The sequence below is a fragment of the Mobula hypostoma genome, chromosome 16 (assembly GCF_963921235.1).
Source record: "Mobula hypostoma chromosome 16, sMobHyp1.1, whole genome shotgun sequence".
NCBI classification, from domain to species: domain Eukaryota; kingdom Metazoa; phylum Chordata; class Chondrichthyes; order Myliobatiformes; family Myliobatidae; genus Mobula; species Mobula hypostoma.
In genome coordinates this window covers 1595806-1610216 of record NC_086112.1, presented here as the reverse complement: position 1 = coordinate 1610216, position 14411 = coordinate 1595806, and the positions used below count along the sequence as shown (strand labels likewise).

Sequence of the window (14411 nt, the reverse complement as noted above, 5' to 3'; positions counted from 1 at the left end):
AGAAAATCATGTTCTTACCAGGGTATCTCAGATTCACCATCACATTAATTCACTGAACTAAAAATAAACTAACTATTAATTATTTCATATTGACTCTCTAAACCTGGGCCTTTGTCCCTTGCTTACCAAAGTTTGTGCTGTTTTGACACTGCATGTGGTTACTGCAAACCATGCTAAACTTGTGTAAAGTATAAAATTATCCTTATGGTTAAGTAATTCAAAATTACAAATTTTTTCTAAACAAATCCCATTCCATTTCTGGTTCCTAATTAAATATATTCCGATCTTTATTTCTATTTCTGCAAAATGGTTAATATGTTTAAAATTAGTACTGTTTTTCATCAGGTAACTCTGAACAGTCGAAGTAGCCAGCGATCATTTTTCAAAATCTCCCTGCAGCTACCATCAGAAGAAAGGAAATCTATTGCACAATATTTATGAGTTATGAAATGTTGCTGCTGATGAAATTGAAGGAGTTACCCCTTTAGGAGTTAAAGATTAGAAACACAGAGCCAGAGTGAAACAGCATGGACACCACAAACATGAGGAATTCTGCAGATGCTGGAAATTCAAGCAACACGCATCAAAGTTGCTGGTGAACACAACAGGCCAGGCAGAATCTCTAGGAAGAGGTACAGTCGACGTTTCGGGACTGATGAAGGGTCTCGGCCTGAAACATCGACTGTACCTCTTCCTAGAGATGCTGCCTGGCCTGCTGCGTTCACCAGCAACTTTGATGTGTGCAGCATGGGCACCTACTTCCTCTCCTCCTGTATCATTTCTAGTTGTTCAAAGCAGATGGCATGATGGACTTCTAAGAAAATTCTTTTAAAAAATCATATTTTGGACTGCATTATAATCATTTATTATTGTGATTAGAATTTTTTTTTGCAGAATGAAAACAAAAGCAGATCTAGAGTTGTAGAGTCACTGCATGGAGACAAGCCCCTTCAGAACAACTTGCCCATGTCAACCAAAGTGCCCGTCTAAGCCAGTTCCATTTGCCCGGATCTGGCCTATATCACTCTTAACCTTTCCTATCCATATTCTCATACAGATTTTAAATGTTACCTGTCTCATTCCATATACGCATTACCAAGAAGTTACCTCTCAGGTCTCTCTTAAATCTTTCCCCGCTCACCTTAAATCTATGCCCTCTATATTTTCCTCCCCTTTTCCTTGGGGGGGGGGGAACTGTGTGCCTTCACTCTGTCATAAATGAATCCGCCATGATGAAGTGGCGGAGCAGAATTGATGGGCCAAATGGCCTAATTCTGCTCCTTAATCTATGGTCTTATCTTTGTCCTCAATTTTATACACCTCTATATGATCATCCCTCAGTCTGCTATGTTCCAGGGAATAAAGTACATCTTGCTCAACGTCTCCCTATAGCTCAGACCCTGAAGGCCTGGCAGCATTCTCATAAACCTTCTTTCCAGCATAATGACAGGGTAACCAAAACACTCCAGGTGTGACCTCATCAACTTTGTGTACAACTGCAATATAGCATCCCAACAGTTATACTCAGTGCTGTGAAAAATGAAGGCCACATTCTTCACCACTCTGCTTATTTATGATGCCACTTTCAGCAAACTACGTATATGTACTCCAACGCCTTTCTGCTCCTCAATGCTTCCTAGAGCCCTACCATTCACTATATAATGCTAGCATTATTTCCTATTTATTTCAGTAACCGTGTAGAAGCCTGGACCAGGGATGTCAAGTTTTTGCTCAGACAGGAAGGTAGACCGATAGCAGAGCTGGTTGGTAATGAATCAACTGTAAGAGTCATGGACCGTGATTGGAAAAATGTAGATAAGGCAGCTGAATGGATACGATACAAAGCGACACAGCTAAATCAACCATTTGTTCTGAGTTTGGGTCTGAATTTGCCTCATCCCTATCCAACTGCAAGTATGGGAGAAGCATGTGGAGGGTCCACGTTTAAAACATCACCATATTGGCTTAAAAAGGTACACTATGAAGCTGACAATACCCTTGCTTTAGTGTTATATTTATGTGATTTTTTAGTCAAGATTCATTCTTTACCTTTAATTACTTATTTAGCGATAGAACGGGCACTTCCAGCTCTTTGAGCTGCACTGTCCAGCAACCCTGGATTTAACACTAGCTTAATCATGGGACAATTTACAATGACATACCATCTGGGATGTCCTTAAACTGTAGGAGAAAACCTATGCGGACACAGGATGGACATACAAACTCCTTACACGTCAAGGTTAAACTCCCCAAGCTGGAATAGCGTGGCATTAACCACTACACTGCCTGGTGCCCAATGTTATATAATATATAAAAGTTCTAAGTAAATTGTATTATCAAAGTATATACATGTCACCTTATACAACCCTGAGATTTATTTTCTTGTGGGCATACTCAACAAATCAAAGAATAGCAACTACAACAGAATTAACAAGCCTGATAAGAGTTCTTTGAGGAGGTGACCAGGCATATAGATGAGGATAGTGCAGTGGATGTGATCTATATGGATTTTAGTAAGGCATTTGACAAGGTTCCACATAGTAGGCTTATTCAGAAAGTCAGAAGGCATGGGATCCAGGGAAGTTTGGCCAGGTGGATTCAGAATTGACTTGCCTGCAGAAGGCAGAGGGTGGTGGTGGAGGGAGTACATTCAGATTGGAGGGTTGTGTCGAGTGGTGTCCCACAAGGATCAGTTCTGGGACCTCTACTTTTCGTGATTTTTATTAACAACCTGGATGTGGGGGTAGAAAGGATGGGTTGGCAAGTTTGCAGACGACACAAAGGTTGGTGGTGTTGTAGATAGTGTAGAGGATTGTCAAAGATTGCAGAGAGACATTTATAGGGTGTAGAAGTCGGCTGAGAAGTGGCAAATGGAGTTCAACCCGGAGAAGTGTGAGGTGGTACACTTTGGAAGGACAAACTCCAAGGCAGAGTACAAAGTAAATGGGCAGGATACTTAGTAGTGTGGAAGAGCAAAGGGATCTCGGGGTTCATGTCCACAGTTCCTTGAAAGTTGCCTCACAGGTGGATAGGGTAGTTAAGAAGGCTTATGGGGTGTTAGCTTTCATAAGTCAAGGGATAGAGTTTAAGAGTCACGAGGTAATGATGCAGCTCTATAAAACTCTGGTTAGGCCACACTTGGAGTACTGTGTCCAGTTCTGGTCACCTCACTATAGGAAGGATGTGGAAGCATTGGAGTGCAGAGGAGATTTACCATGACGCTGCCTGGTTTAGAGAGTATGCATTATGATCAGAGATTAAGGGAGCTAGGGCTTTACTCTTTAGAGAGAAGGAGGATGAGAGGAGACATGATAGAGGTATACAAGATATTAAGAGGAATAGATAGAGTGGATAGCCAGCGCCTCTTCCCCAGGGCACCACTGCGCAATATAAGAGGACAATGGCTTTAAGTTAAGGGGTGGGAAGTTCAAGGCGGATATTAGAGGAAGGTTTTTTACTCAGAGAGTGGTTGGTGCGTGGAATGCATTGCCTGAGTCAGTGGTGGAGGCAGATACACTAGTGAAATTTAAGAGACTACTAGACAGGTATATGGAGGAATTGAAGGTGGGGGGGTTATATGGGAGGCACGGTTTGAGGGTTGGCACAACATTGTGGGCCGAAGGGCCTGTACTGTGCTGTACTGTTATATAATGAAAGATTACTCTTCTAGGGCATTCAACCAGAGTGCAGGAGACAACAAGCTGTGCACATGCAAATATAAATAAATAGCAATAAATATCGAAAACATGAGATGAATAGTCCTTGAAAGTGAGTCCATTGGTTGTGGAAACAGTTCAACGATGGAGCAAGTGAAATTGAGTGAAGTTATCCCCTTTGGTTCAAGAGCCTGATGGCTGAAGGGTAGTAATTGTTCCTGAACCTGGTGGTGTGATGCTGAGGCTTTTGTACCTTCTTCCTGATGGCAGCAATGAGAAGAGAGCATGACCTGGGTGGTGAGGGTCTGTAATGATGCATGGTGCTTCCCTGTGATAGTGTTTCATGTAGATTTGCTCAATGGAAGGGTTTTCCCCCGTGATGGTCTGGGCCAAATTCACTGCTGTCTGCAGGATTTTCCATTGAAGAGCATTGGTGTTTCCATACCAAGCTGTGATGTATCCAGTCAATATATATTCCTCCACACATCTATCGAGGTTTGTCAAAGTTTTAGATGTCGTGCTGAATCTCTGCGAACTCCTCAGGAAGTAGAGGCACTGCTCTGCTTTCTTCATCATTGATGTGATTTAGTATACATCTTTCTGCAATGTCAGTGGGTAACGTAAGAATAAATAAGAATGTTTTAAATCTTGCTGAACTCATTTACCAGCACAATAAGTTTTTAAAGATATGACAAATATCATCATTCATTTTCTTCCCAAGCTCATTCATATCTCTCTTTGCTAAATGAACAAGTGAGATTTACAATGCAATCTGGAGGTTTTTTTGGCTTAGGTTCTTAACATGTAAAGATAAATTTTAATTTCATCCTCTATATACTCACTTTCAGGGACTCTTCATCTTATGTTCTTGATAGTCATTATTTATTTATTATATTTTTTTCTTTTTGTATTTGCACAATTTGTTGTCTTTTGCACTCTGTTGTATGTCTGTCCTATTGGGTGTGGTATTTCATTGATTCTGTTGTGTTTCTTGATTTACTGTGATTTTCACCCCCCCCCCCACTAAAAATGAATTTTGCTTGTATGTGATGATATATGTACTTTTGAAATCTGTTTGGTTTCTGTAATTAAAGGTGAATCATCGAGCAGTCAGGATTCCAAAGTGGCTTTCTTTCACTGGAATGCATCCTGTGGACTATTATTCCTCCTACACCAAGAACTGTACTGGCAATTTCACAAATCAGGAGATCAGGGACATCAGAGCATTTTACTATGCAATGTGTGCTGAAACTGACTCAATGCTAGGTAACTGCTTCCTTATTTATGAAAGGTTCTATTGGATACTGTTTAGCTGTATATGTGTTAATTAGCTTGCTTATCCTGCAGGTTCATTACAGTATGAACTCCACTGTATTGCAAACTTGATAGTATTCATTTCCACTACTCCTCCCCTTTACTCCGCAGAACTTTGTTATTATGGTGCCATTCATGGGCATTTCAGAATTTGTTGATGGTTGAAGTCATTGGTGGAAGATTTTACTTATTTATTGGGATACAGTGTGGAACAGGCCATTCTGGCCTTTCAAGCTGTGTTGCCCAGTGATCTAGTTAATCACGGGAGCAGAGATTTGAAAAATGGATCAGGCGCAGTTGGGAGATCTCTCAACTGTGGTGAAGAGGAAGGCATAGTTAAAGAAAAGGGAAAACCTCTCAGAAGCATTCTGGAAAATGTCACAACCATTACAGATGGAATTGGTATTTGAACAAGGGCGATAGGCAGGTATATAAAAACAGTTATCGTGACATTGTTGATTTATTTTAAAAGGAATTATTATATACGCCATCCACTTATGGTACACAGTTTTATGTCTTCTCCTACACTGGAGATAACTACCCTGAACATCTCACCTGAAGTCTGCAGAATGGAGGCCTACAAGGGCATGGGGATGGGGGGGTCCATGGTTCCAATACAGAGTCAAAGTGTCATAAAACACTACAGCACAGAAACAGGCCATTTGGCCCATCCAGTCCATACCGAACCATTAATCTGCCTATTCCCATTGGTGTGCACCCAAACCACAGCCCTCCATAATCCTCCCATCCGTGTACCTATCCAAATTTCTCTTAAATATTGAAATGGAACCCACTTGCGCTGGCAGCTCGTTCCACACTCTCCCCACCCTCTGAGTTACCTCACCCGAACTCAGTGAAAAAGCCTGCTTACACTTATCTTATCTATACCCCTCATAATTTGGTATACCTCTGTCAAAAAACCCTCATTCTCCTACGGCCCAGGGAAAATAGCCCTAACCTATTCAATTTTTCCCTATAACTTGGGTCTTCAAGTCCTGGCAACTTCTTTGTAAATTTTTTCTGCTCTCTTTGAATCTTATTGATATCTTTCCTGTAGGTAGGTGACCAAAACTGCACACAATACACCAAATTAGGCCTCACCGTTGTAGTACAAGACATCAGAACAAATATCTCTATCTGTTATAAATGAACAAGTCAGCTCAAAAATGTATGAACCTTATCAGAATTTTTTTTTAAACTTTGTGATTTTGCCAGATCATTCTGACACAATTTAAGTTAATAGATTTGGATAATAGTTTCTATTTTTACACAGGTAAAATTTTAACAACTATTCATGACACTGGGCTCCAAAACAACACTTACTTAATTTTTACTTCTGATCATGGTGAGTTAGCAATGGAGCATCGTCAATTCTATAAAATGAGCATGTATGAAGGAAGTTCTCATGTGCCTTTACTGATAACTGGACCAGGTATTTCAGGAAGACAACACATTTCAAATTTGGTATCTCTTGTGGACATCTATCCAACTCTTCTTGGTACGTAATTTTTTTATTGTCTGAGATTAATGCGAGTATAAATTTAGTAATTATAATTATATTTGGTCAAGGTTTTGTAATGCAGGAAGTAATGCTATCTCAGTAGAATCTAGTCCATTATAACCTTGAAAGAATGAAAATTTCCTTGAATTGCAAACTCTAAGGTATTTAAATTTGGATAGTCTCATGAGCTTTAATGTCTTGGCACCTTTTTAATCCACAATTAAACAAGAAATCCTTTGCGTCCTGATGAAGGACTTCTGCACAAAATGTCAACTGTTTACTCTTTTCCATAGATGCTGCCTGGCCTGCTGAATTCCTCCAGCATTTTGTGCATGTTGCTTTGGATTTCCACAATTGCAGATTTTCTCATGTCAGAGGTTACTCCCTTGGAGGACCTACTTTCTAGCCTCTTCCCTATCTCCCTATACTCACTGCTCAGGATGCCCTCCTCCTCTCTACCTGTCATTGGTGCCAATATGCACCAAGACCTCTGGCTACTCATCTCCCTTTTCAGAATCTTCTGCAGCTGCTCCAAAATATCCTGGACCCATGCATCTGGAAGGCAACACACCTTCCTAACTTCTCTCTTGTAGCCACAGAATCTCCTGTCCATCCCCCTAATGAACGAGTCTCCTATCACTACCACTATGCCTGACTTCACCTTTCCTCGCTGAGCCTCAGAGCCTGCTACAGTCACTGGTCTGACTGCCATCGCTGTGCCCCGATAGGTCAACCCCCCCCCAGGAGTATCCAAAGGGGTATATTTGATGCTGAAGGGAATGGCTACAGGGTAACCCTGCACTGACTGGACTGAATGGATTAAATACAGTTAATAAGCTAAATTCAGTTTTTACTTACTTTATTTCATTACAATGATTTTCAATCTTGTTTAGAAAATCCACTTACTTTTCTATTCAGATATTGTGGGAATCTCTCTTCCAAAAAACCTAAGTGGATATTCTCTACTCCCATTGCTAAGAAGAATTCCAAACAATATTTTTGTGAAAGCCTCCCGACCTGACTGGGTATTTAGTGAGTTTCATGGCTGCAACGTTAACGCTTCCACCTACATGATTCGGAGTGGCAGGTGGAAGTACATAACCTATGCTGATGGGATTTCAGTACCTTCCCAACTGTTTGGTAAGTCTTATTTAAAAAAAAACACTTTCAAATTCCTTTATAAGACAGAAAAGATTGATAATAATGACAATCATTCCAAATATATGTTTGTTTCAAAACAGAACCTGAAGCACTGTATAGACTACCTGTATGTTTGAATGGTTAATCAGACACTGCAACATGTCTATTCCATTGAATTATACCTTAACACAATAGTCAAGCTTCTGTTTTGTCCAGGTTGAAAAATCAGAAATGGTTTGTATGTGTTGCAAGGGAAGAGGGGGAAAGCCACTTGGTGCTTTGGGATAGCCATTCACTATTGAAACATCAAAATCATTTGTTTCTGTCTTCAGCTGAGTTAATTTATGAAAGGTCATGTTCCTTTCTCCCTCTTCTCTCATCCCCTGCAATTCCTCATATACTTTCACTCCCATCATCAATGACTGATTGCATCATCTTGAAGTGGTTAGCTACATCTCCCATCCGTTCCATGTCAGTGGACATCTGTGCTCCGCCAAGTGCATTGTTGGTCTGAGAATGCAGTATCCCTGGCAAGCGGTTATTCTAATCAGGTTGCAACATTTTTTATCCCCTGGTTTCCCGACTTTAGCATTCAACTGTGCATTTACCATGCGGTCAGATTTCAGATTTGAGGGGGAGCAGAACAAACATTGCAGTAAACATAAGACCATACGACATAGAAGCAGAATTAGGCCATTTTGCCCTTCGAGTCTGCTCTGTCATTCCATCATGGCTGATCCCAGATCCCACTCAACCCCATACACCTGCCTTCTCACCATATCCTTTGATGCCTTGACCAATCAGGAAACAATCAACTTCTGCCTTAAATATACCCACGGACTTGGCCTACACTGCAGTCTGTGGTAGAGCATTCCACAGATTCACCACTCTCTGACTAAAAATATTCCTCCTTACCTCAGTTCTAAAAGATCACCCCTCACTTTTGAGGCTGTGCCCTCTAGTTCTGGATACCCCCACCACAGGAAACATTCTCTCCACATCCACCCTATCTAGTCCTTTCAACATTCAATAGGTTTCAATGAGATACCCACACATTCTTCTAAATTCCAGTGAGTATAGGCCCAAAGCTGCCAAACACTCCTCATATGTTAGAAACATAGAAAGCCTACAGCACAATACAGGCCCTTCGGCCCACAATGCTGTGCCGAACATGTACTTACTTTAGAAATTACCTAGGGTTACCCATAGCCCTCTATTTTTCTAAGCTCCATGTACCTATCCAGGAGTCTCTTAAAAGACCCTATTTATTCGTCTCCACCACCGTTGCCGGCAGCCCATTCCATGCACTCACCACTCTCTGCGTTAATATAAGAAAAACTTGCCCCTGACATCTCTTCTGTACCTACTTCCAAGCACCTTAAAACTCTGCCCTCTCGTGCTAGTCATTTTAGCCCTGGCAAAAAAACCTCCGTCTATCTGCACAATTAATGCCTCTCATCATCTTATACACCTCATCCTCCGCCGCTCCAAGATGAAAAGACCGAGTTCACTCAACCTATTCTCATAAGGCCTTCTCCCCAATCCAGGCAACATCCTTGTAAACCTCCTCTGCACCATTTCATCAAAGTTGCTGGTGAACGCTGACGAAGGGTCTCGGCCTGAAACGTCGACTGCACCTCTTCCTAGAGATGCTGCCTGGCCCACTGTGTTCACCAGCAACTTTGAAGTGTGTTGCTTGTATTTCCAGCATCTGCAGAATTCCTGTTGTCTGCACCATTTCTATAGTTTCCACATCCTTCCTGTAGTGAAGTGACCAAAACTGAGCACAGTACTCCAAGTGGGGTACTCTGGGGACCAGGGTCCTATATAGCTGTAACATTACCTCTCAGAGCTTAAACTCAATCCCACGGTTGATGAAGGCCAATGCACCGTATGTCTTCTTAACCACAGAGTCAACCTGCGCAGCAGCTTTGAGCGTCCTATGGACTCAGACCCCAAGATCCTTCTGCTCCTCCACACCGCCAAGAGTCTTACCATTAATACTATATTCTGCCATCATATTTGATCTACCAAAATGAACCACCTCACACGTATCTGGGTCCATCTGCCACTTCTCAGCCCAGTTTTGCATTCTATCGATGTCCCACTGTGACCTCTGAGGCTATCCACCTTTGTATCATCAGCAAATTTACTAACCCATCCCTCCACTTCCTCATCTAGGTCATTAATAAAAATCACGAAGAGAAAGAGTCCCAGAACAGATCCCTGAGGCACACCACTGGTCACTGACCTCCATGCAGAATATGACTCGTCTACAACCACTCTTTGCCTTCTGTGGGCAAGTCAATTCTGAATCCACAAAGCAATGTCCCCTTGGATCCCATGCCTCCTTACTTTCTCAATAAGCCTTGCATGGGGTACCTTATCAAATGCCTTGCTGAAATCCATATACACTACATTAGTGGTCACCAACCTTTTTAAGCCCAAGATCCCCTATCTCGACCTAAGTGAAAGGCAAGATCTACCTACAAAATCGTTTAGAGAAAAAACAGCTCAGATTGTACTTCCAATTTGAGGCCTTTTATTTGGGCTAATTGTATTTGAATTACACAAAATACTTCTGTCAAACTTTCAAATTAATTCAAACAAGAAAACACTGTAACTAGCATATCAAACAGGCCATAGCTGTCTTTCTTTAAGAATATTACAATACTTCACACCTGTAATTCTAAGTTCCATTATTTAATTTTATTTCAAACTGAAAAATAAATGAATAAAAATTGACTGTTGCACTCAGTGTGATGACTGGGGCTGAATACTTTCTGCTAGTTCCTGAAATTCGGCTCATAACTGCAGACAGCTAGTCTGAGACAGCCTGTGAGGTGTAGGTTTGCCAACTGTCCCGTATTTGCCAGGACATCTCGTATATTGGGCTAAATTGGTTTGTCCCAAACGGGACCGTCCTTGTCCCGTATTTCCCCCGCTAAGGTAGAGCGTTCCTATGAAACCTTTCGTGCCAAAATGGCGTAAAGCGAAGAAGCAATTACCATTAATTTATATGGGAAAAATTTTTGAGCATTCGCAGACCCAAAAAATATCTACCAAATCGTCCCAAATAACACATGAAACCTAAAATAACACTAACATATAGTAAAAGCAGGAATGATATGATAAATACACAGCCTATATAAAGTAGAAATAATGAAGATTAAGCCAATTCGTGGGGGAAAAAATCGGCACATATGCGCATGCGCAAACAGGTGCCTGTGCAAAGCTTCATGGTCATGGTAGTCTTTCGTGGGGTAAACATAAGTGTTCTGGGATTTGACTGCTACTTTTGTCCCTTATTTGGAAGTGAGAAAGTTGGGAACCCTAGTGAGGTGTCTGTCAGTAAGTCAGCTCCTGTACTTAGTTTTAATAATTTTCATCTGTGAAAATGCAATTTCACATAGATAAGTTGTCCCAAAATAGGCACTGACTTTTAGTGCTGTAAAACCAACGCGCACACCGCGCATTGCTGGGGCCCCATCAGTAGAAATTGCCACCAGTTTATGAATGGGGATGTCATTTTCACAGACATATTTTTTAAACTCATTGTAAATATCCTCACCTCTCATTCTCTCCTTTTAATTGCAAAAGAGTGAGGAAGTCCTCCTTTGTTGTAAAATCCTGGAAAGCCATTCTGACAAGTACAACAAACTGATCTGTTTGCATTACATCCAGGGATTCATCGAACTGTAATGAAAAATATTCATGTCCTCTGACAGTGACCTTACCCTCCTTGGCACTGTTGCAGGGCCAAGCGGTATATTTTGTATTGCGGTTATGATGTCGTTTTTGTTTTTAAAGTCATTAAAAACAGTCTCTGCGGTAATGACCATTGCTTCCTTGAATAAGTTGCCATCTGTAAAAGGCTTCTTGTATTTAGCCAAAAGGTGACTTACACGAAATGCTGCTTCAATAGCAGCCTTATTTTGTGAAAAACGATTGCTGGGCCTTCAACCCCGATTTCAGCTCCTCAACTTTCCAGGCACGAATTGTGCTCTTTGGGGGGTAGGTGTCTTTAAATTCCTGGTGGTTGGTGTTGTGGTGCCGCTCCAGATTCCCTCTTTTAGTCAGTGCTTGTGTTTGGTGGCACAACATACATACACATTTGTCTTTCACCAAGGTAAATAGAAATTCACATTCTGGATGGAATTTGTACGTTTTGTCTTCTTTCGTGAAGCCTCTGCCATGCTATCAGGGTATCATGAGCGATTGCGTCACCTCTGATCTGGGCCGACATTTACGTGTCGGGCGGCACCTAATTAATTAGCTGGTTTATTTTGGCTTTTTTTCTCTTAAAAAATTTGCTGGGTGCGTTCCGACTACTGCTACACCACTGCCTGCTTCGTGGCTCGGAAGTTGGGGACCACTGCCGTATATTGATGTTTGCGACAGTCTGTACTCGTATCTAATCTGATTGGTCACTTTGATGCAGCACAAGCTACACTGAAAACGCGGTGCATGGCGGGAGAACTACACACATGCGCACTGGGCAGAAAGAACGGAACTAAAACCCCACAACCCGGGAACAATCACTCTTTATAAACAGCTTTCAGTAGCAAAAGTATTGCTATATTACCATTATCCTAATTAGTATTACTTACTCTTATAATGCTCACATTACAACAATATTTGTGTTTTTTTTTAAATTTTTTTCGGGATCTACTGGGAAAGTCTCAAAGATCAACCAGTCGATCGCGATCGACGGGTTGGCGACCCCTACACTATATCTACTGCTCTACCTTCATCACTGTGTTTAGTCACATCCTCAAAAGAATTCAATCAGGCTTGTAAGGCACGACCTGCCTTTGACAAAGCCATGCTGACTATTCCTAATCATATTATGCCTCGCCAAATGTTCATAAATCTTGCCTCTCAGGATCTGTCTCTTACCTGTCTCTTGAGGCCAAGGTGTGACTACTTGCCTATAGCTCCTAATAATCACCTCCTCACTTTCCACCAGACGAAGGTCATCAAGCTGCATCTCCAGTTCCCTAACCCGGTCCCTAAGGAGCTGCAGCTTGACACTTCTGGTGCCGATGTGGCTGTCCAAGAGGCCAGGAGTCTCCCAGACATTCCTCATCCGACTCCCAGTACAGAACACTGGCCTTGCAGACATACCTCCTATTCTTATTTTTCACAAGTAACTTACCTCGCCTCGACCCGTTATCGCCAAAGCCCCGTTGAGCTAAAGCCCTCCTACTCTGTCTGCCTCTACCCTGATACCCGCTCTATAAAGCTGTCTCCTTTTAAACCCTTCGCAGTGGTCTAACTCGCTGACATCTATGTGCTTGCGCAATCGTCCCTCGTTCCTTGATGTTAATCCCTTCACTCCCAGAATCGTCCTTGTGAACCTCCTCTGGACTGTCTCCAATGACAACGCATCCTTTCTGAGATATCAGGCCCAAAACTGTTGACAATACTCCAAGTGCAGCCTGACTAGTGACTTATAAAGCCTCAGCATTATCTCTTTGCTTTTATATTCTATTCCCCGTGAAATAAATGGCAACATTGCATTTGCCTTCTTTACCACAGGCTCAGCCTGTAAATTAACCTTCTGGGAGTCTTGCAGGGGCAATCCTGAGTCCCTCTGCATCTCTGTTTGAACCTTCTCCCTATTTGGATAAAACTCTGCACTATTGTTCTTTTTACCAAAATACATTATCATACATTTCCCAACACTGTATCCATCTGGCACTTGTTTGCCCATTCTTCCAATTTGTCTAATTCCTGCTGCAATCACATTGCTTCCTCAGCAATGCCTACCCCTCCACCTATCTTCGTATCATCTGCAAACTTTGCCACAAAGCCATCAATTCCATTATCTAAATCATTGACAAACAATGTGAAAAGTAGCAGTCCCAATACTGGCCCCTGAGGAACACCACTAGTCACTGGCAGCCAACCAGAAAAATCCCCTTTTATTCCCAGTCGCTGCCTCCTGCCTGTCAGTCATTCCGCTATCCATGCCAGTATCTTTCATGTAACGCCATAGGATTTTATCTCGTTAAACAGTCTCACGTGTGGCACCTTATCAAATGCTTCTGAAAATCCAAGTAAATGATATCCACTGCCTCTCCTTTGTCCACCCTGCTTGTTACTTCCTCGAAGAACTTTAACAGATTTGTCAGGCAAGATTTCCCTTTACAGAAACCATGCTGACTTTGACCTACTTTATCATTAGTCTCCAAGTACTCTGAAGTAACATTTAATTTAGATTAAGAGAGGATACATTTTTCCCTTTCATTTTTCATGACCATATAGTCATATGATAGAGAAACTGATTTTTGGCACATTCTGTTCATTCAGCTCATTGTACTTATCTGTAATAATCCTATTTACCTGCATATCAACATTTAAGGGAAGCAACACACACAAAATGCTGGAGGAACTCAGCAGACCAGGCTGCATCAATGGAAAAAAATTCAGTCAATGTTTTATTCCGAGACCCTTCGGCAGGACTGGAGAAGAAAAAATGAGTAGAGTTAAAAGGAGGGGGAGGGGAGAGAGAAACACAAAGTGATAGGTGAATCCGGGAAGGAAAGGGGTGCAGTAAAGAGCTGGGAAGTTGATTGGTGAAAGAGAGACAGAGCTGGAGAAGGGGGAGTCCAATAGGAGAGAACAGAAAGCCAATGAAGAAAGCAAAAGCAGGGAGGACCACCAGAGGGAGGCAATGGGCAGGCAAGGAGAAAACGGGATGGGGTATGATGCAGGAGAGAGGGCAGGGTCCATAACCGAAAGTTCGAGAAATCGATGTTCATGCCATCAGGTTGGAGGCTTCCCAGACAGAATAT

General features: G+C 41.9%; 1 protein-coding gene across 1 annotated transcript in view; it reads left to right on the top strand.

Annotated features, from left to right (window-relative positions):
• Positions 1 to 14411, top strand: part of arsk (arylsulfatase family, member K) — a 49358-nt gene that overhangs the window by 31127 nt on the left and 3820 nt on the right. The window contains exons 4-7 of the mRNA XM_063069270.1: positions 1691 to 1973; positions 4751 to 4922; positions 6244 to 6468; positions 7390 to 7611. Coding sequence (XP_062925340.1) covers positions 1691 to 1973; positions 4751 to 4922; positions 6244 to 6468; positions 7390 to 7611 — 902 coding nt within the window. The remainder of the gene's footprint in view (positions 1 to 1690; positions 1974 to 4750; positions 4923 to 6243; positions 6469 to 7389; positions 7612 to 14411) is intronic.